General features: G+C 40.9%; 2 protein-coding genes across 7 annotated transcripts; one reads left to right on the plus strand and one right to left on the minus strand.

The window, feature by feature from the left end:
• Positions 1 to 474: 474 nt before the first annotated feature.
• Positions 475 to 11,045, minus strand: LOC114842876 (chloride intracellular channel protein 4). Of its 4 annotated transcripts, XM_055504742.1 has the most exons (7): positions 5,745 to 6,620; positions 5,337 to 5,421; positions 4,562 to 4,671; positions 4,158 to 4,283; positions 3,902 to 4,008; positions 3,572 to 3,753; positions 475 to 3,213 (listed from the first exon to the last, which is right to left on the minus strand). In XM_055504742.1, the coding sequence occupies exons 2-7, from the start codon at positions 5,397 to 5,399 to the stop codon at positions 3,052 to 3,054; spliced, it is 750 nt and encodes a 249-aa protein (XP_055360717.1). In that variant the 5' UTR covers positions 5,400 to 5,421; positions 5,745 to 6,620; the 3' UTR covers positions 475 to 3,051. The 4 variants fall into 4 exon arrangements, with proteins under 4 accessions (XP_055360717.1, XP_028984708.1, XP_028984717.1 ...); XM_029128875.3 differs by lacking the exons at positions 5,337 to 5,421; positions 5,745 to 6,620 and adding an exon at positions 7,799 to 11,029; XM_029128884.3 differs by having other exon boundaries at positions 5,337 to 6,618.
• A 259-nt stretch (positions 11,046 to 11,304) lies between these two features.
• LOC114842884 (calcipressin-1-like) lies at positions 11,305 to 21,772 on the plus strand. Of its 3 annotated transcripts, none has more exons than XM_029128906.3 (5): positions 11,305 to 11,682; positions 11,783 to 11,932; positions 17,964 to 18,137; positions 18,222 to 18,381; positions 19,286 to 21,772. In XM_029128906.3, the coding sequence occupies exons 2-5, from the start codon at positions 11,810 to 11,812 to the stop codon at positions 19,468 to 19,470; spliced, it is 642 nt and encodes a 213-aa protein (XP_028984739.1). In that variant the 5' UTR covers positions 11,305 to 11,682; positions 11,783 to 11,809; the 3' UTR covers positions 19,471 to 21,772. The 3 variants fall into 3 exon arrangements, with proteins under 3 accessions (XP_028984739.1, XP_028984728.1, XP_028984748.1); XM_029128895.3 differs by having other exon boundaries at positions 11,305 to 11,485; XM_029128915.3 differs by lacking the exons at positions 11,305 to 11,682; positions 11,783 to 11,932 and adding an exon at positions 15,006 to 16,559.
• The last annotated feature ends 1,473 nt before the right edge of the window (positions 21,773 to 23,245 follow it).

A 23,245-nucleotide genomic window follows, 5' to 3' on the forward strand; every position in this document is an offset into this window, starting at 1 on the left:
GATGAGTGTGTCGCTACACACTTGTATGTGTAATAAACTGGCTCTTTCACATCCTGTACACACACATTAAATAACACTAATCCACATCAGACCTTACTCCCAAACTTTTAATATAGAGGCTGACCTGCAAGAAAATTAGTGCAGTCACTTGTTCTATGCTTGTTAAACAGCTTCCTCATGGATCTATCATGTCCATTAACATTTTACATGAGGTTCAGTTTGACCTCAGACACTACTGTACTTTGACTTACTCTACGCTTAACATCGCTTAACATCCATCCAACCTTTATGTGTCACAGGGTCTGACTGTAACAGCTCCCTATTAAATGTATATTATAACACTGCTGTTTAATTGTATTGTTGAATCACCCCACAGTAGATGCACTGTTACTGTTGAATGGAGGATTAACTTAACTAAGATCCTCTAGGAAATGCTGCTGACAGAGACCAAAACAAACCACTGAACACAGTTCATACAGTGATAAAATCAGTTTAATAAAGATTCTCCCCCCAGAGAGGATATAAGGCCAGAACTCAGCAGGCATGTGTCAGGGTGGGTTTGGTGCAGCTAACAGATAACATCCACCTGAGACCGAATGGGCTGTCGTGTTGGTGAAGAAACTGTAAATTAAGCCAATAATCCATCAAAGAGATTAATTTTAATCAAAGACAGAAAACTGAGACAAAGCTGAGCTTGTTTGTGTGTGAACTGAAAGTGTACTGGAAAAAAATAAAACACAAACGTGAACCAAAGTTCTGTGGCAACTGGACGTGCTTTGTCTACTTGAAGACGTTTCACCTTCCATCCAAAAGGCATTAGTCCTTTACTGGATAAAAGTTGAAACATCTTTACATATTCTTTATGGCATAAACAACCTTTTTACTTATGCTAAATAAGGATAAATCTGTGGATGCCGAAGATTTTCATTACAGTGACATTTAGGTGAATTGAAATTTATCAATCAACAGCCAGTACAACCAGCCAAACAATGCAGCACCAAAACCTGCCCACACTCAGCCACACAAAAGCGGTTTTACTGGATAATCACAATGTAAATGAGCGCAATCAGTACATATGCCGGGTAATAAAATACAAGTAGAAAAAGCTCTTACATCTAATCAAGTCCTAATACCATCATTAATTAAATTACTGATTCATCATTAAGACAAACACTGAGCTAAGAAAAGAAAATCAGTTTAACTGTTTTATGCAGTGACTACATTCAAGGTTTTAAAATAGGCAGAACAGCACAAAGATCCATTTCCATCACACTTTAGTTAACTTGTTTTGGAAGTTATGAATGGATTTGATCAAGTAAGGCTAAACATAACTTAAGCATTATTTTTCTTTTAATGGTTTGTATATGTTTGTTAGCTGATCACATGTATTAGTAGCACTGTCGACCTTTAAAGGGCCAAACATACAGTAAATTCATCATAACCATTTGTTTTGTTTTGTAGAGTTTTCCTACTTCTTCTTTGGAAATTGAATGTCAGATGTTGACTTAGTGACTAGAGTGAACATTACTGAAAACTGGCTGACTAGTGGGTCAAACCATCCAAATAAGAAGCAAATAGTAAAAATAAAGAATCACAAGATAACTGTTTTTGGCTGTTTTTTAGTGCTCCATCAGCCTTTCATAGACTTTGTTAGTATCCTGCTTTGCACAAAGTAATACTTTTATTAATAGTAGATTTCCTTAACTACTACTTTTCCTTATACTCAGTTTTCTAAAAAAAAAGAAAGTGATTTAAATTTTTCAGGTTTTGTGTTTCTGTGTAAAAGCAACTGTTGTCACGCTTGTAACTGTGGCTCAGTTGAGCGCCTCCTGCCTACTCATGATGCTTGTCCTTATATAAGTATTTTCTAGTGGCCGTACCTGTTATAGCCAAAGAAATAGTCAAAAGTGACAGAAATGTTACATCCACACTGGATGAAGACCAGGTTTGTATGTTTGTATGAATGTATCAGGGGTTTTTAGCTTTTCCAGTTCACACGTCAAGGTCTCATTAGTCATCACACGAAACTCCAAATTGCTCCTTGTGAAAATAAGTGTAGGCTAGAAATTCCTGGCTAAAACACATCTGTGGACAAGAGGAAAAAAGACACTAACTATGAAAAGAGAGACGGTGACTCGTTTCCCATTTCCAACTCAATATTTGATGTGACCAAATCTCATTATTTTTGTTCCGAACTCTGACCTTTGAATAACAGACCACCACTTTTACTGCTGTAACCATGACAACCCTGGTCTGGTACATCATAGGGCACTGTGCCTACAGACAGGTGAAGTACAAACCTATTAATTCTGTCATATGGTCTATGAAGAAAATTTGAGTTTTATAACATTAAAATTGGTGTCTAAAAAAACGACAGTAGTACCACCACTGTTATTGTATTGAAAATGTACCAACTGATGTAACAGACTCACTGCTGGGATATCAGTTTGATAAAACATAACCTGGATCCCCTCATGGATGAGCAGCTGCAGGTCCAAAGGCTCCAAAGGTCCAACAAACACAAATTTCAGTTAATACTGTAGGTAAATACACTGACAAGGTTGAGAAATGAAGCCAGGTACATGATGGTCAAGGCCATAGATTAACATTGAAAATATATTAGCTTTAATTCCAATGCCCTTGAACTTTACGTTTATTACTTGTCTTTACTTTACTTCTTGCTGATATGTTGCCGTGCTGTTAATGTAGTTCTCATAGTGAACCTGGCCCTGCCATTGTCTGAACAGTTAATAAAAAGAAATTAATTCTGCGAGCAAGCCTCTCATCTTTAAACAACTTTAACTGATTAGCATAATGATTAGAAAGCTGGCGTGCAGCCCAGCCCGTGGGAGCACACACACAAACACACACAAACACATAACTTGGAAATGCACCTAAAACCTGTAGATGCTTTAGTTCAAGGGCTGTGTAGATATTGCCCTGTGTTTTTATTATTTATTGAACTCCTGTTTGTGTATGTTTTGATTTTACCCCACCATCTTTTGGCTTGTCATATTTTGTTGACTCGTTTTTCTTTTGTTACTCTTGCTCCTATTTGATTCGTTTTGCGACATTCAGGTAAGCAAATTCAATTTCTCTCTCTGCAGGACAGGTCCTGGTGAACTCCTCTCGCTGGTAGGCGCCATTTAAATACCTCCACACCCCTGTCATCTCTGTTGGGATCTCAAATCCACGGTATTTCTTGGCCACGACCTACAAACACAAAAAAACATGGAAAAACATGGAGGAGATGGTAAATGGAGGAGATGGTAAAAGTTGAGGTTTAGAATAAATAAATAGTGACAGCAGCTCCCGACCTAAATTTTCTTAGTTACCACCTATCACAATATCTGGATCCACATTTGATGGAGGATGCCACATCCTCCGAAGGTTATGGTGTTGTGACAAGACCTTATTTCAAAGTCTTGGTCAAAAATATTATAGGCTACACATGATGAAGTCTACAGCTGCTGAATTAGACAGTTATTACACATAATAAGAGTAGATAAAGCAGAGAGTGCTCGCAGACTAGTGTCTGTGGACCAGGATTCGATGATGAAACGGAATGAACCTTGAGGATGTGTAGCTTTGGCAGCAGGTTGCAGTCGGCCAGAGTGAGCTCATCACCATCTAGGAAACTCCTGGTGGACTCAGGCAGGTCTCCGGGGGCGTAAGCATCAATCTCCTCAGACAGGGGCGTCCTCAAGAACTCGTCCAGGCGCCGAAGAGACTTCAGCAAGGCTTTTTCTAAGGCTGCGTGGGCAAACGGATTTACAGACATCTAGAGACGTTTATTTATACTTTTGACCACTTGAGGGCAGAACAAGTTTCTTTTAAAAACTTTTACCTTTTTTACCAGCAAGTCCCTACCAGCGGGTTTATCAGACAGTGACTCTCTTACCATCGTTAGCATCCTTTCTTGGGTTTTTGATGTAAGCTGAGAACTTGGCGAACACATCAATACCAGCTGTGTTGGCTTCAAGATGTCTGGGAGCCAGTCTGGGGTAGCTGGAGAGTAAAGACACAATAAACAAGTCAACTTTTTTATGCGCTTTTTTATTTTGGTCTCCTGTAACAGTGAACAACAGTTTGACCACACAGTAATACCATTTTTTATACAACCATAACTAAATAAGCCTCCTCTGGCATTTCTGTACCGTGGTGGGGTCAATTTCTCCTCCAGGAACTCCTCGATCTTGTTGACGTCAACTTTGACCTCACCATTAAAGGTCACAAATGGAGGGTTGGTTCCTGGAGCGAGGTCCTGTAGGTCAGCAGGCTTCCTGGCAACAAAAAACTCCCACACTCACAAAGAAGGTTAACGGTCCACTAGGACAAATATTCTGAAATGTGTCGGTCTGGGAAGCAGAAGGTTGCAAGTTCAATCCCACAGGGGTTTGTCCTTAAGCAAGACACTTTACACTAGCTCCCCCGGCGCCACCATGTGGGGAAGCCCACTGCTCCCCCAATGGGGATTAGATAAGATAGGTATGTATACTATCTTATCTTAAACATTAGTAGGTACTGGGGAACTGTGAGTGCGATGTGTGTGGTACGTTACCGTTTAAGATCCACAGTGGTCACATTGAAAATGACTCCTTTAAGCCACAGGATCATAAAGAGTCTCTGGGAAAAGGGACAGTTTCCAATGCTCTCCCCATCACTCCCTGCCTACACACACACACACACACACACACACACACACACACACACATAGACAAATGCACCAATGCCAGAAATAAGATGCATGTACGTGAAAGTATTTACACCTCACAACACATTAAAGTAAAAGCAGAGATACATGAATGATGCTGTGTTTTTGTGCATTTCCCATTTGTTTGGTCACATCTTTACCAGCTGACATTTTTGCTTCACAGAAATGCTCTATACAGTAGTTCCAAAAGTGACTCATACTCATACATATCCTTGTTCAAAGAGAATATTTCCTGTACCTTATTTTTAACTTTGACATTTGCAAACACCTCAGAGAACATCTTTCAGTTTAAAAACGAGATCCAGAAATGTTGCTTTCTTCTCTGCACTTGATCTCATTGCAGATGAACGGTGGCAAGGTGGAAAACTGTCCTGTGTTCTGGAGAGTCAATATTTAACGTCTAATTATTTTTGGAAATCATAAAGTCTGCATCATCTCATCCTCTAAAGAGGACAGGGCACATCCAGCATTTTATAAGTGCTCAGATGAAAAATTTGGTGCACATACATCTATTAAGGCAATATTAATGCTTAAAACATTATTTACAATAACAGAATTATTCTGCTTTGATTTCTGTGAATTGAGTTTGCTAATTCACAGATGTTCTTATCTATTGACTTACCTTCACAAACAGCTCAATGGTAGGGAAGCCGAGTTTTTTAACTGCAGTGTCATACCAGGACATTGTGAACCAGGTCAATAATCCTCTGAGGTGAAATGTGTGAAAAAAGTGTCGAAAAAACAAACAAACTACAATTGAACAACCAAGTGAGCTGCTTCGCGTCAGTCTTTTTTGTGACTATTCGTCCATCTGCATGTTCCTTTGAGTGTTTTTTTTATTCCTCTAGTGTCTCTAGTGTCCTCCACACACAGTCCCTCTTTGTCATGACAAATGCTAAACACCATCTCAAGACACAAACTACAATAGTTTGCAATAGGGGAAGTAAAGCTGTTTTAAGTTACAACTAATCACTGTCTGATTGTGTTCTACATTATTACTTATTTTGGTATGTAAAAAAATATATATAACCTGACTTGAGGCCAGTTCTGTGTGAAGTGAAAGGCGCAGAAAAGTGTTAGAGTTCCGTCAAGTCTCGGTGGAGTGGGCGGCAGTGGAATCTCTGCTCCATCACGAACACACACTTTGTTTCAGCAAGGACGGGAAGATCTTTTTCACACCCACAATGACAGAGACATTTCCCTTCTCTTTTCAATTCACAGACGAACAATAAAAAACCCAAACAGCACTGATTTAAATACTCAACGTAGCTACTGTAACGTTACAAGTGGTACGAAAACAAATGTAAGGATCAATCGCCGACCAACCGAACAGATTCAACCCCCATTTTGTTTGTGCATCAATCTGTGATGTTTCCACCTCAACTGATCATTGTAGCTGTCACCTTCATTCACATGGTGCCTAGGAGTTAGTGAACTAGTGATACCAACAACACCACCAGCCTTGAAATAAAGTTGCTCATGAATGCAGGGAGAGTTAGAAGCTGAAGATCCAATAACACTTGTTTACATTATTTAGCAGGTACTGTAAGGGTGAGGCTGAGTGCAGCTTAGAGCATCAGCGGATGAAGTGACTGGAACAGATCGGATTTTATTAGATGCTCCATATCAGCTGTAGTGTACAGGTATTTTAATAACTCATGTCCAGATTGTTTTACTGAGTGTCAAACCTACGCAGTGCTGGGTTTTTGAAGTGAGTGTGTGTTGTTTCCACATGTCTTCGACCAACCAGCAGGTTAATCAGCTTACTGAGTGAGAATGCAGAGATTAACCCTGCGTGGTACTGGCAAAAGCACAGCACCGTTACACAATTCATTCCAGGTTCAGTCACACAACTTGTTTGTGCTATGATTGTAGACATGTGCAAGTCACTGGAGTGTTGTATGACGGACGATGAGATGAAGTAACGTGGGGTGTTAAGTAGTCAGATTGATGTCTCTGTCTCTTTATCTCAGCGAAGGTGAAATTCTGCTTCCATAATATTTCCAACTCCCGCAGTCTTGGCTGCCAACGCAGTCTGTGACAAAAGAGGCCATTGTTTGAGTGTGAGCTCCCACAGAGAACAAGCTTGTGTGTATTTGTGGAGCAGCTCTCAGATATTAGTGTGTTTTTTGCTTGTTGTTAAACCTCTGCTGGCCTCACATGGCTCCCCTCCTTTATTCCTCAGTTAGGAATGTAGCTCTGAAGCAGAAAATTAAACTCTGCGTGTCACGTGTTTGGCAAATTTTAGGTCTCAAGAAAAAAAAACCCTGACTAATCAAAAGACATAATTCTAATACGACTAGTGTGTTTTCCTAATTGAAATGATGCACGCTGCTGTTAGGATTGCATGCATGGACCAATGTGGGTTACGATGCCTGATGGATTAGAATATCACAGTCTTAATGGGATAAGGCAAGGAGATCAGGCTGGGGTGTGTCCCTCACTTGCTTGTATTACTGCATATTGTGACTGTTAGTACTAACTCTTACAGTATTTTTGCTTTTAGTTATATCTGCTACCAAGTACACTTCTACTTACTGTATCAGACCAAGCATACAGGGATAAAACACATGATGCATGTAACGCAGCAGGCTATACTAGTCAGTAGTGGTACAGTACTAGACACATGAACTACAGCTCTTTCTTTCCTATGCTCCTCTTTTAGTCGATGTCAAGAGACGACTGCACTAAAGCGCCTTCATGCCTGGACTGTCTGTTCATGCATTAATGACAAATAGACATCTTGACTCTTCAACAAAGACCAGAAGGTGTGTCTTGCTTTGAGTTGCTTTGCTCTGCGGTAGGCGGCAGTGACTTTTCTAGCCTTATGTGCTGTGGCTGGTCACAGGACTGGGCACATGTCCAAAGCCAACGTTACTCGGCTCAACCTAAATCCAACCGACATGTTTACCAGAACCATGCAACTCTACTGGTAAAAACTGGCCCAGTCCGCATCTGTCATAAGACCAGTCAGAACCAAACTCTTACGAGACCCAAGAACATGAGTGCACAAATGTGTAGTTGTAGGTATTTTCTAACAAACACTACTTATGTGGCTATCGATCGAATGTGTGTGTCCTTTACCTTGACATAAAGCGAGATCTCGTATTCCTGGTCTTGGGGTGTTTTGCTGTTCCTTCGCACGTAGGGCAGCGGACTCTCCACCCTCTTATGGGAGATCAGCTTCACCTCCTCTTTCTTGTCCTCTGTGATCTCCTCTCGCTGGGGGATGTATGAGTGGCCATCCTCCAGCAGCACCACTCGCTTCTTCTTCCCCTGCTCACTTCTCTTTTTCGGCAAGGATTCGTCTTTGATCACTGACTTCAACTCCTTTATCCAGTCGTCCCTCTTTGGCGGAGCTGTCTCCTCTGGCGGTGAATCCTTCTTCATCCATTCCTTCCTCCCACCTTCATTTTCCCAGTCTCTCTTCACAGGTTTCAGTTCTTTCCTCCAGTCCTTCAGCTCAATTTCGTTGCTGTCTTCTGGCTCATCATTTTTAATCCAGTCGTTATCTTTCCTTCTGGGTGATCGCAGTCTTGCTGTTCCCCATTCTTGTTTTCTGAGTTGATGTGGCTCAGGGCACAAGATCCCATTTTCCATTGCTTTCCTCAATTTATTGACTTTTCCATTGATGTCCAACTCCACCTCTCTCATATCATCTGTTGGCTTTTTGTCATTCTGTCCTGTTCCTTTTTCACCTTTTTGCTTCTGATCTTTCTCTTCTGGCTCTTGAAACTCTGTGTCTTTTGTGTTTGAGGTTGTTTCTTCACAAGTAGCTAGCTCCTGTTCCTCACTTGTCTGATTCTCCTCTGTCTCTTCAATTTCATCATCTAAAACAGTAACTGGCTCTTCTGCCATCTCTACCTCTTCCACCATTGTGTCTTCAAGTTCTTCTCCATCATTTTCATGTTGTATGGTGATTTGATTTTGTGGCTGTTCTCTGAAGATGCTCTTACAGTCTGTCCTGGTTTCTCCAAGGAGCTGCATTGAATGATCCTGGAATTCATTGCCCTCTGTTTTGGACTCGTTCTTGTCTGATGTGACCTCACCTTCTGTTTGGTCCAGTTCAACTTCACAGTGTTCTTCCAATTCAAAGGCCTCCTCCACCTGGTCCAAATCCACATGTTGCTTCGCTTCTAATGTGTCCTCTTCAACAAACTTGACTGTTGGTTCTTCAAGAGCTACCATTGCCTGTTTTTCAAACTGAACAGTAGATTCTTCATTCATTCCTTTATCACCTTTTCTTCTGTCCTCTTCTTCGTCCATTAACTCACTAACAACATTATCACATGCCTTCCACTCCTCTTCTGTAGTCTTCCCTCCCCCATCCGTACCTATTAGCGTATTAACCCCAACCTGTCGCACTTGCTCGTCTTCATGTGCTGTCTGATTGATCCCTTCAAGACTTATTTCCTCAATCCGTCCTTCGGTCTGGGACAGTGCTTCAAGAGGTACAAAGTCCAACTGTGGTTGTGTTTCTTCCAAGTTTGTTTCAGCCTCTATGTCTAGAACAGCACTGGAAGCAGACTGGACATAAAACTCATTGTTTTCCTCTATTTCATACGTTGCCTGCTCTACATCTGATTGTTGCCATGTGATGCTATCAGAATGCTGAATGCTGGACTCTGAGCCCCTTTTATCTGTGTCTTTCATTTTGTCCAGATGCTCACTTGTTACTTGAACAGTCTGTCGGTCAGTGCCTAATACGTCAACTGTCCCAAACAGAACAGTTGAAATGTGGCATGGGTCATGTTGAACGGTGACTTCTTCGTCTACCTCTGTAGAGTCCTCAAATGTTATTGATCCCTCAATCCTTTCTGTCTCATTATTATTAGAAAGAACAGCACTGTTTGTCTTGGATGTGTCATCAGATGACTGTGTGGCCACAACTGACTCATCAGAAGAAAGACTTGACTCCTCAACAATCTCTACATCACAAACAGGGGACGTGATTTGGTGGTCATTTAATCTGCTGTCTTCCTCATTGATCTGTTCCTCCCTTACGTCTGCCTCCCGTTTTAATATATCTTGTTTATATTGTTCATTTCTCATGTCTTCAACCTTCTCAGTGTTTGTCATTGGTAAAACGTCACATTGATGTTCCACCCCTACATTTGTGTCTTCTGATCCTCCCTTTGTCATTGCTTCACTCATTTCCTCTTTTGCTTGTTCATTTAGTTTTTCCTGATCTTTTTCTTCTGCTTCAACTGCCCCCTCAAAGTTTTCCTCTAGCTTTTTACCTTTTCCCTCTTCCTCCCTTATTGCTCCGTTAGGAAACAAGGCCACTTCAATAAACCTCACCTCTTCCCTTTCACTCTGCTGTTCACTTTCTCCTTCATCTCCCTCCTCTCCTTCCTCACCCATCATCAACACATCCTCCCCTACCTCCTCAGCTAGTTCCACCTCCTCTTCTTCCTCTTCCCCATCATCATTCCCTATTTCTCTCTGAGTATTCAGATCAGAACTAATAGACTGTGGACTGTGGACAATGGCACAAGTTGACAGGTCTGGATTTGGGCAGGAGCTTGATTGAGCCATTGCCATGTTCACAAAAGTTATGAGACACTTACTCAGGAAGAGTTGATGACCAAATTTCCAGGATGTGCGGTGTGTATTTCTGCAAGGTGGAAGGTTATTCCAGAGGAAACTAGCAACAAATGTTTTATGAATAAATTTTAGAATTGGTGTGAGATCTTGAATTTTGAGATTAAGTCCAAAAAGGGATGGTCAGAAACACCAAAAGAAAGTAAAAAGCATCTTCCAGATGTCACAAGTGGCCTGATATTCCAAAGCAAGAGGCCAAAAATAGGATGACGTACTTTTCCCAGGTCACAAGAGAACTCAAAGCCTGTGAGAGTTCCCAACTAGTAGGTAGGTGGATATAGGAATCCAGATCCGTGTGTCCAAGATGATTTTGAATGAGTTTGCAAAAGCTTGTTACACGACCGTACCTCCAAAGGATATAAGACAGTTTATATTACTCTAGTATAAAGGTTTAACCGTGCGTATCCTCGGTTGTTGATTCTCAAAGCAAAACTTCGCCTTTAGTGAAGTTCGGCTCTGGTAAACTGTCTGCTTCTTTCTGCTCTCTCCTCGCTCTCTCTCCAGAGGATTAAATGGAGTTTGATCTCCACATGACCAAGGGCTTAAACCCCTCTGCCACCCAGGGACCAGCACCACTTGTTTAACACTTCACCACACAAGGTTACATAGTGAGGCAGAAAAAATTTTGTCGCTAACAGGCAGGTTGCTAAACAACCTGTCTGTCTTTCTCTGACTCATAGTCACAGCTTATTTTTTAGATTGCAGACGTTTAGAGACATGTGTCTTTAGTTTTTTCCTAACACACCAACACAATTTCTTCTATTTTTTTATTTTAATTTTAACCCATCTTGTGAAATACTTGACATCATATCATATCATATCATATCATATCATATCATATCATAAACAAAACACTTTTAAGCAAACAATCAATAAACTGACACATTTAGTGTATTGTGTACTTCTTGCACTGACAGGTGAAAAAATTCGGACCTGTCTGTCTCGTTTGTTTTCCAAACGACGCGCCGACACCGGAAACGCGTTGTCTCCGTCATTGTGACGTCATCTCCTTAACCTCTGCGCCATGCTAGCTACTGTTACCGAGTGTTTAGCTTGTTTATAGTTAATATTAACGGCGCCTGAGGTGTTTTCAGTAATAGACAGTATCAGCCGATAAAGGGCCACCTTCACCATTATCTAAGGGACAGAAGCAGATCGTGAAACAACGTATGTCCCGCTTGTTTAAGTAGCATCTATTTAGATTTCTGGTTAGCATTACTTGCTAGCTAGCTAGCCAGCTTAGTGCAGATTGTCAGCTAGCTAATACTCTCAAGAGCAGCTTGGCTCCTTTCACTTGGAGGAGACTACGCACACTGAGCTGTTTATCTCCACTTTATCTTAAAATTACGCATTTGGTTATATAGGTACGTATAGCCAGGCAGGCGTGGTGTTACGCGTTAGCCAAAATGTTATTGTTGTGTTTGAATCTCTGACTTGCTGACATGGTGTTTGCTGATGTTCCAGAATCAGTTGACATAGTCGTTGTTCGTGATGCAGCAGGATGAGAATGGAGGCGAAGAGGAGGCGACGGTAGATGTCCAACTGATGGATCTACCGAACGCTCTGATCGCCTGGAAGGTGCCGGAGGATCTGTTCAATGAAGGCAGCATGAAGGTAGAGATTTAAAGATGTGGCGTTTTTAATGTGCTGGTTGTATTTGGGTGAGCTATGTCTGTGCCGAACGTCTGCGTGGTTGTCGTGGATTTGTAGAATGTATGAATTAATGCTGTGTGAAATGTGGGTTTGTGCAGCTTTGCAAAGGAGCACAAACTCTCCTGATCTTGGTCCGAGTTTGGTGTTCAGCTGTGTGGCTTAGCATTAGTCATGAACCCACCAAGGTTAGTGTCAAAGTTAGTCCACTAGATGGAGCAGTAGTTAAAATAATTCAACCGTAACAACCAATACACAGTGTTAACGTTAGAAGGACGCTTCTGTTTAGTTTTAATCTGACTCATTTTCTAAAATCTGAATCATGTTTTGTCAGTTTTGAGCCATTAATGTTATTAGAGTTTTAGTCAAATTTCGTGTCACATAATTGTTAGTTTTAAAATTTTCATGTTTCGGAAAAATGTATGTAGTCACATGTAAGTTACATTTATTCATACATAGAGAAAATTGAGTGTTTCTCTCGGTGGTTGTGGTTGCGTGTTAAGGTGGTGACAGCAGAGAACAATAGGCAGAGAGTGGAAAAACAGACTCAGTGGAAAACAACCAGACACTCAACAGAGAGAAAACATGTTTTATAAGGCAGTTTGAACCAGCTGTATGTCTCATGCCTTCTCCACGATTATATCATGCTGCTAAAGAAGAACTACTGTATTGTTTGGGATGGGCCTCAGTGATGACTGACAAGCCTGACAGGCCACATTTATATAAGAGTTTGCTGATGATGGAAAAATGGCACAAAGAAGGACAAAGTACACTCAGTGAAAAAGGTGTCTCAAGTTCTCCCCCTTGTTTTCCTTTGTTCCAAGATACTTGTGCTTTTCCACTGCATGTCTGCAGGGGATTTAGGAGTCAGCTGATGTATCATATTGAATAATATTCCACTGGCTGTCAAAGACTCGCATTCTTGAAAACACCCCATTGTTTTGCATCTGTTGAGGAATGAGTGCCCATCTTTTTCAACCAGAAGTACTACAATACAAACAGATTATAGTACAGGTCATTTTTGTCAAAGGTTTGTAAAAGGAGTAATATTAGTGTTACAGTCAGTTTCTTTTCCTATACTGCTGTCTATTCCCCATCAGGGCTTTTTTTATTTTCCTCTTTGAGATGGAACATTTAAACCCATTAACCACATGATTAAATGTCCTTGGATAAAGTCAATGCTGGATGTCTGGGGATATCTGGATAAAATTGTTAAACCTGTAAAATGATTTGTTTACATGGCCAAGGATGGATGGGAACTTGGGGCCAAATGCAAAGTGATAGCCAACAGGGATATGTAAATCAGTAGTTAAGCATGATGCTTTGATTATTGCACACGTGAATGGTGGCATCACCACAGACACAGAATACCTTTATATTAACAATATTACTGCAATGAAAATTGTGTCACTTCACAATCTACATCTCTGGAATAACTATATTGGCAGTAATTTTGAGGAAATACAGCCAAGCTGGTGTTGCCACGTTACAAATATTAGAATGCCTGCTACCAGCTGGAACAGCACGGCAGATTACTTGGGCAGCACCTCTGAGCCACGGGTGATAAGCCAAATAAGCTGCCCCAAACATCAGCTGACTTTAGCTCATGTTGGAAACATGTTTCTGGTTCTGTTCTGGTTTAGGCTTGTCTTCCTGCAAAGAGAACAGGAGAATAATGTCAATTCAAAGCTCACAGCAACAAGGTGAGTGCAGACATATAAAAGGGCAACTCCCATGCTCATTAAGTCAAAACAGCACTGGATGAGTCTGACATGGAAGACAGATTTAGGTCAAGGAATGAGCACTGATAAAAGTCTGGAAAGCCTCACACTTTGTACTTTTCCAGCAAGATGCACCCAGTGGCCGCTGTGTCACTAACGTGACGTGATGACATATCCACACCAGCATAACCTGTAGACGATGATTTCAGACTTTGTAGTTTGAACAAGTATGATTTTTCAGTTTTATAACTTCTACCATGAACCTAATTACAACAGGTGCCTCAGTGAAGTAAGTGCACAGGTTGTCATTCAGCATCACTGAGTCACTTTAAAGTTCTACTGCATGATGCAAACAGGACTTAAAGATAATAACGTATTACATATGTGACATCTTGATGATTAGTAGATGTGAGTCAGGTTTACGTAACTAGTTGAAAGTGGGTTTTGAGGCAGGAGTTGAGGAGAGCACAAGGAGCTTCAGCCATGCTTTAGATATGATTTAGTGTTAAACAACAATGTTCTCTACACATTATGTTGTTGCTAGCGCCTACTGGAGATGAGATAGTAGGAAATACAGACCAGCCAGTGTGGTAAAAAGCAAATCTTTGACTTTTGCAATTCAAATGAGTGGAAAATAAATTGACTCTGTGTATTTAATGCGTCCTAATGTTAAAAACACAGAAATAAATGTGAGCGTGATGCAGCAGCTGACTAGTAACACACCGTGTTTGTGTGCATGTGTCCACCTGTCTCCCTGTCTTCCCTTGGACATGTGCGTGTCTGTGCAGTGAGGTAATGGAAAAAATGGGATGAAACAAAACCATAAGGCTGGAAAGAAATGGAGGACAGAGCGTGCACACACACTTTAACACACACAGCAGCCGCAGCAGGACTGCAGTCTGGAGGTGATTAGCACCTACACACACACACACACACACACACTAACATTTAACATGTACAAGCAACATGGGAGCATCAGTTCATACTACTTTCTTTTCTAACCAGGCTTCACATAGAAAAGTGTTGTTATTAACCACACTGTTATTAACACCTGTTCTCAGTGGGCTGTAGGAATGATGACATGTTGGTCTAGTACAGAGGTGGGCAGCCCTGGTCCTCGAGGGCTGGTGTCCCTGCTGGTTTTCCAACTCTCCCTGCTGATCACCTTCATCAGGTGTGTCAGTTAGCTTTTTCATGTGCTGATTGCCTGAACACAACTGATCGAGGTAATCAGCCGTAACCGGGGCAGATCGAAAAAAACAGAAAACCAGCAGGACAGCTTTCAAGAAGAGCCAATGACACTATTTGCATTCTGCATGTGTTGGATATGAAATATGATCTGACCTGAATACATCTGTAAACCTGTTGTTGTTGTTAAGTCCTCACTTAAATGTGAAGCACATGCTGAAGGTGGATTTATTGTCAGCTGTCAGGAACAGCAGACAAACCAGCTCTTCCTGGCCATCGTGACTATCATACAGCTTGCCCTACATTGTGATCATGGTTGGCTAATTGTAATAATACTACAGACATGTCCTGCTCTATTAGTCAAAGATGCATTGGTTGTCTGTTGACTTTCTCGCAGCATCCCTAGCTCTGAGCGCTGTCCTCACATACACAGGTGCAAATGTTGAACTGGCTGCACAGTCTGGTGTTGTTGCAGCTGGCGGCTGAAACCGCACGCACACAGTCCCTGCACTTAAAGCTCTCTGCTATTAATACCTCATAAAGACATGTTATCAAACTGCATACTTTCCATGAGCACCAGCACTTTTCCACCTTGTGCATTTTCCCTCTTCATCCCTTCATCCTGCATTCCTCCTACCAGCTGTGGCTTTTTTATATGCCCGTCGTTGTTCCCTGTTGTCTGTCAGCTGTTCCTCTTTGCTCTGACTCTGTCTCTCTTTCTGTCGTGATGGACATATGGTTTTCCACTTGTGTATTCTTTCCTGAAATTAGTCACATTTTCCGCTCAACAAAGGACTTTTGTCTGAATGTAAATCTCAATGATAGCAGATTAATGCGTCAGTTTGCTCAGTGCTGATGTCATTATTTTCCAACCACTGTGTCTCTACACACTGGCCTCCTTTCTGTCTGATTAGTCAGCATGGGCTAGTAGGAATGGGAAGGAAACAGCAACAGTCCCTCCCTCTTTCACATGCGATTGGCTTGCAGTCAAGGACTGGATGAATGAGACCAGGCAGGAGGAGGAGGGGGTTGTGGGTAGTGCGTCATTGGCTGGCTGGGCCCGTTGAAGTGACTGTAGCAGGAGGAGCTTGAGTGAGCTTAAAAGAGACTGAATGACATTTCTGCTCCCCACACCCAATTCTCTGGAAAATTCCTTCAGTTTGCTGGCTGCAGAGCTCACTCACACCGAGTGCTACATACTAACTGGGCTGAAGAGGACGAGCAGGCTGTTCGTTTTGCCTTTCAGCTGTGAGTGTGCAGCAGATGACTGGATAACCTTGGAATGTGGGTTAGGAGACAGTGTGTTGACTGAGGGGACCTGAGCATATCTCCAGCACTGTGAACCGGTTCAGTGTGAAGACAAGAGGTGACAGACTTCCACCTTACGTCAACGCGTTTCCCGTTCAAGGCGGTCTATTACTTCCTGCTCGCCTGTCACACTGGGGAAGGCAACGCTCCTCCGGTCGTCCCGATTCCCCCCTTCCTCTTCATTGCCGTCGCCGCCGTTGTCCTTGCTGCCACTGAAGCCAAGGTCCCATTCTGCCTTGACCTCAGTTATCAAGTGGAGAAGGTTTCGACTCCCAGGGTCACCCATCATGCACATCAAGACCACCAAGTGCAACCGCTTCTGCTTGGTGTCCTCAGTGACTAACCAGGATGTGTTCAACCGTCCAGAGGCGAAGGTAAGAGAGCGTCTGGCCTCTGGACTCCTGGAGCTGTTATAAAGGATTTCTGTTCAGCTACCACTAATGTTTTCACGGTTCAGTCCACATAGAGTTAATTTTTCAGCTTCCTACAAATAGACTAATATAAATAGTCTTCTTGTCAATGTCAAATGCTTCAAGAACATTTTTCTCACCTGTGTGAACAAAGACTGCAGATAAATGAATCCTTTTTTTAACCAGTGTTGAAAAGGAACATTTCACCAATTTCACATATATAGGTCATTGTGAATTGTTGAGCGTTACTGCGCAGGTTCCTTCTTTACGTGTTATGTGCCAATTGTCATTGTTCTGTCCAATCAGATTTTTATCTACCTACAGTTAAATATAAGTGAAATAAAATAGTGGATCTAAAAATAAATATTATGGGAAAATCTCAAAATATATAGCATTAATTACAGTTTACGTTATTACAGGCAGATCAGATTATAATGGTTTGAGGTAGACAACACAGTAATGCCAAATACCAAATCAATACAGAAATATTCCATTTGTTTAATATCTGCTAGAGACATTTTCTGGTAATCCACTTACACCAATCATTCAATTTTACTGCCTTGTGAAATAAGGTGGAAATAAAATACAGTGGAACTTGTGCGTGTTAACAGACTGTTGTGTTTTTGTTCCTTTATTGGATGCATAACTATACCTCTGCGTCTGTGTGTAGTGGGTGCAACATTTTCCAAAATGTTTGACTGTCACGTTTTTGTATTTGAACCAATTTGATGAGACATGACTGGTTAGAACAAAAGCTCATTACATCAAACCGCCGACGTGAAGAGAAAACGGCAATTAACTGCTGCTGCGAGTCATTCTGTGGTCGTCCTGCTCAGACGTGATCATTGTGAAGAGAAATGCCACAACAGCTCATCTCTCTGTCATTGTACGCACACTGGCCTAATGAGGTTACAGATGAAACACCTAAATGGTCATTAGGTCAAGCTCTTAGGTGAATATGGACTGCCTTTAATATATGCTTCTGCAAAGGTGACTGTTTAAGTGGACCTCAGGCAGCCATTGTGGCAATTATTGGTGTTCTTAAAATTGAGGCCATAGCTCTCATGTCACATGCAAGACGCGAACATTATCAGAAGCAGAGGGGCTGCAGGCTCTCTTGGGCAAAGACAAAGGATGAATATAGCATCTGGTCATAGAAGTTATTTTCATTGTTTTATCATCAAGATTGAAGAAGATCAGTGATTTCATAGCGTCTTCCAACTTGCTCCCAAATATTTTAGATTAGAAGAGTTGACGGTTGAAAGGATGAAATTAAGTGTAACAGAGTGGCTTGGTGTCTTGATTCCTTCAGTATTTTCACCTTTTACTGCCGTCTCTCTTTACCTGTCTTCTCCTCTCTTTCTACAGGCTAGCTTTGAAGCTTTATTCCGTTCGTTTGACCCAGAAGTGCAGTTCCAGTACTTCAAGTCATTCCGTCGGGTCAGGATCAGTTTCAGTGACGCTCTGGCTGCAGCTGAGGCCAGACTGCGGCTACATAAGACTAACTTCAGTGGCAAAGAGATGAGACTCTACTTTGCCCAGGTAATGATATATCACTTCATCTTGTAATGTTTAAACTTCCATCATTTTGATCCATATTCATCCAGGTTCTGTTTTCTTCTGTAGTCTGTCCACATAGGGAGTCCTCGTCTGGAGCCTCCCAAGCCTGAGAAGCAGTTCCTGATCTCCCCACCAGCCTCCCCTCCAGTCGGCTGGGAGCAGTCTCAGGATGCTATGCCAGTTATCAACTATGACCTGCTTTGTGCCATCTCCAAACTTGGTCCAGGTTCGTTACTCAATATACCATCAAAGATTTTTTATCAATGTATTGTATCTGTGTAATTCTTTTGTATTACTTAAATTTGGCTTGATATAGGGATATTATTGTTTTTTCCCCAATTTACCTTAGACAGTTACACATTATAACTGTGTAAATGTCTATATTTTATTATTTATATTAAGGCAAATGTCTGCACATCACACTTTAACTTTAGCCTTTTTCATGAAGCTTATGTAATAACAGATTTTTTTAAGAATCGCTGTGACATAGTCACAGCACCACACTTTCATTATGTGCCTTTGTTAATGCATAATTTTCGAAAATAATCTAAATCTACTGAATTGCATTGGAATCTAAATGTTAAAGGGGGTTTAGTAGGATTTGAGAATCGACTCAAACCTGAATTTATGAGTCAGGCATTACTTAAAATAGAAGGATTTGGAAAAATAGGACCTAACTAAAAATAATGTCGGTACACTCTAACTTGGATTGTATAGTGCTGTGGAATTAGCACTTCAGTTATGCAAGTTCTCCCTCACACTCTGAATCAGCCAGATCAGTCTCCAAGGTGATGTCAGTCACATCTATCCTATACATAACAGCAGTGTCTTCAAGGTCCTGCGCGAGGATGGATTTTGAAGATATTGCTCAATTAATGTGTGACCAGCTTAAATTATTTTACTTTACCTGTGTCATAATCATCACCATTATGTCACCACTACCACCAACATGTCTTCATTGTAAACCTTTTGTAACACTGTTTTAACACTAGCCAATTTTGCAGTGCACATACAGAAAACATGTCCGTATAAAAGCAGGAATGTGCTGTTTTTGTTTATATTACATGAGTCAATATGCTCATTTTCCATTTATGTGTGTGACTGTTCTACTTCTGTGTTGTTTTTCCCAGGGGACAAGTACGAGCTCCACACTGCCACGCCCACCACCCCCAGCGTGGTGGTGCACGTCTGTGAGGATGAGCGTGGTGATAGCTCTGCCCCTGACGACACTGACCAGGATGACAGTGGCCACCAGCCACGGCCCAAGATCATCCAGACGCGGCGCCCCGACTACAACCCCGCTGTCAAGCAGTGAGCAGCAGCAAGTCCACGGAGCGGGTTAGGGTTACGTTCCATCCTCAAGTGACTGGTTAAGAGCCGAACATGCTCTCACACTTTGAAGGTTTGGGGAAAGCCTGAGGGTGCTGCGTTGTCCCGGAAACAAGCTTTTCAAAAGATGAAGAGTGAAAACATAGCGTCGAGTGTTGCATTCATACCCCAAAGGAAAGACGGGAAATATGAACTTCCATTTGGAAAACACTGTACAGTTTAGTGATGAGATATGATTCTGCCTGTTTGAGGTTTGGAAGTGAAACTGATGGAAGCATTGTAGAAAATGTGTATCATTTTCATTTTAGTGTGTACTTATGTTTTCATCAGCAGGTTTTTGTGTTGCTATAACCCACAGTAAATAAAATGTACAGTGCAAGTAAGTCTGAATAAGATCATTGAAAGATAGCAACACAGCATCAGCGTGATAAGTCAAGTTTGTTTACCTCCCACAGAGTTTGAGGTTAACTACAGGCTTAGACATTTATGAGCTGATTTATTTCAAACATAACTCCATGACTGCTGTGTTTTTGCCAGGGTGCTACATCTTTGTGTTTGTCAGCTGTAGGAACTGAAACCTCCATATTGTATACCACTGACTAGTTTTTCAATTCTTTTATGTTTGTTAGTTACTATTTGACATCTCAGCTTCATTTTACAATTCAAGACTGGTTGTTTATTAACAGTTCTAATGTGGACAAGTAGTAAAGTTGCCTTAATGACATTTAACAGGCTTTGGTTTGTACTTCTTACATTGAAGTGTGACTATAAAAGAGTTTGCAGCCACAGTGGAGATGTGTTGTTTGTGGTTTATTTCAGGTTGGTTGTCTGTCTGTGTGTTCTGTCTGTGGTTTAGCAACACTTTGCTATTTGACATTCAGCCAAACTATGGAGGCGTCTATGTTTGAATGTACATGTAAAGCTCTTCATCTGAGCTCTGCACCACAATGATTACAAAAACCCTAAGAGCAGGGCTTCTGTTTTTTTACATGTGCTTTACAGTTTTCTTGAAGCCTATCTGTAAATCTGTGAGAAAATACAGCTCAAGCACTGTTATTGTTATTCAAGTCATGTCTCAGGACCCAGTTTGCTTACTGGCCTCTTCTAATGCATCTTCATTTGACTGCTTGTGAGTTTTATGTAATTTATTATGTTGCCTATACTGTTTGTGTTGTTGTGTTCATGTGTAGAAAAATACTCACCACAAGCACATATGTGTGTGTGAGTGTGTTCTTCAACTTGTTGGTGTTAGTCCACAGACCATCACATCATGATGTGTGTTTAATTTGTGTAAAACAGTAAAATGTTGGAGCAGGTGACAACTCAGACGTTTCTCAAGGAAACCTGGGTATAAACGTGTGAGTCTGTTATTAAATGCTGGTACATTTCCAGTAGCCTTCTACCTGTTGCTTAATTAGTTGTCATATTAACACCACCCAAACCTTTCACATGTAGCACAGTCTAAACCCTTGAATGTCCTAACAAAAATAGGTCTGAAAACAGACACTTATGGTTTTATTAGTGAACTGTGCTCTGTGCAGGTTTATATCAACCCAAATACACAAATGTGCTTTAGATTAGTTTTTTTGGGAGAAGCTGTGACATTTGCTGACAGAACTGTAGGCATAGTTAAAAAAGCAAAACGTGAAATCCAGTCCCTCAGAGAGAACATGCTAACTGTCATTTAAGCTCAATCTTATTGACAACTGAGTGGTTGTATGATACAGCCACAGCAGAATTTACTGTTTGACAGAGAACCTGTGTAACGCTGATTGATGCGTAGAGTTGGTCGTATGTCAATGTGGCTTGTTTTCTTTTTATTTTTGGACAGTATTTTCTGTTGTTGACCTAACAGTCATACAGCAGACAATTAATATGTTCTGTGCCACTTAGAAGCCATTAAAATATGAATCTCTGAAAACTTGTTGCAGGTTAGATCTCATTGTCTAAAATGATACTGCCTGTAGCCCAAAACACACCTGCAGTGAGTCAGGTGATCAGATGATTGCAAATGCAAACTATGTAAAACCGCTGGTTGTAATTAGTTGAATGATGGAGAAATTTGTTGCATTTCTTTCTTAATATTATTTGCTGTAAGGTTTGATTTTATTAAGGCTTTGTCTTCATTCAGTGTGATGGGAAATGCTTCAGCTTTTGGAAGCACTGTGAAACACATCACCTGCTGACCTTCAAACATCTCATTTGTCTCATGCAGACATTTAAAAGTTGCCATTCATTTAACTTAGATCATTATGGTATTAACTTCAATAAAGACTTGATCATCTGGAGTCAAGTGTTGTCCATTTATTATGATACAGAACCATTTTAGGAGAAAACCCCTGTTTTAGTATTTAGGTTTTAGCAGTTTTCACTTGATTCATCTATGTTTGATGAAGCTACTGTAGCTCTAATGCCCGTATAGAGAAATGATGAAAACACTTGTGGCGCTCGTTTTCACTGAGTCCGGCATCCAGAGAAACTTGGAGACATGGATTGTACAGCCCATCTTGAGGTTTGTCTTCAGGTAATGAAAATCTCCATTGTGGAAAAAGATGCTTGTGTGAGCTGTGCTCAGAAGGTCATTGGTGCCAATGCTAGTTGTAAGTAAACAACCTCCTTGTCTGCACCAGTTATAAAGTGGCCACAGTTAGAAAGGCCGAGATGGACACAATAGTTATATATTGTAACAGTACAGATTAGAGGAAAGTTGCTATTTACACTTTTCTGTATGTTCAATGTTACCCACTAGTTATGAATGTCCTCAATTTAACTGATACATGTGTATAATCACCTTGATTAATGAGCATCATGTAGATTTTTAGCTGACTTACGGGCAATAAACCTAAGTTTACACTTTAAATGATTGCTGCCTTAAGGTACTTTTAATTTGTGTTTGTTTAAATTATGAAAACTCTTAAAAAGATTGTGTTTTAAATAAGAGCTTTTACTTTGGTTTTGTTGAACGTTAGTAAAGAACAACACTGTATTCAGAATAATAGAAGCTAACACTGATGCAGCCAACATCTATTAAGCACTTAATTATTGATAGAAGGCTACAGGTGCATTTGTTTGAAATTGCATACATTGCATAGTATTTCTTTTGTTAGAAATGTTTTAAATTAGCTTGTTTCTTTCTCCTAGGATGATGAACACTCTCCATTTCTTCAACTGTGTAGTGAGAGAAAGAGCAACAGCCTCCTCTGCTGTGTGTAGAGAGAAGTGAACACACTACACCTCCTGGTTTTCCAGGCCCACGTCTGCTATACAGTAGTGTAGCCTCTAGGTCAGAATCAGATCAGGCACATTTACTTCCATCTAGGCTACTTCACCGTGCCATAAATGCCATAAATGTGATTCAACTTCAGGTCGTCACACTGAGCACTTGTCAAGACGGAGGCCTCAGACACAACCTGTCTCTCATTGAATTTCATGTTGTGATGGTACTAATTACTGAGGTAAGTTACTGTTAATCTTTTTTCCTGGATGTTCAAAGTTGCCCATCAATTTTCTCTACCCCACTGATTAATACAATGAGGCAGAGAAAATGTATGCTCAAGAGTGAGTGTTTTCAGATCTTAGAGATCAAATGTGATTCAGCACCCAAATTTAGGGTCTTGCAGTAAAACAGATATTGTATCAGTATAACAGGCATGAAACTTGAATGTGCAAGTGCTTTAGTTAAAGCAAAGAATGTCCAAGACAAAACCATTACGTTTCTTATGAGTATATACACTAGCAGTTAAAATTTACTGCGATGCAAC

The sequence above is a fragment of the Betta splendens genome, chromosome 2, assembly GCF_900634795.4.
Source record: "Betta splendens chromosome 2, fBetSpl5.4, whole genome shotgun sequence".
Taxonomy (NCBI): Eukaryota; Metazoa; Chordata; class Actinopteri; order Anabantiformes; family Osphronemidae; genus Betta; species Betta splendens.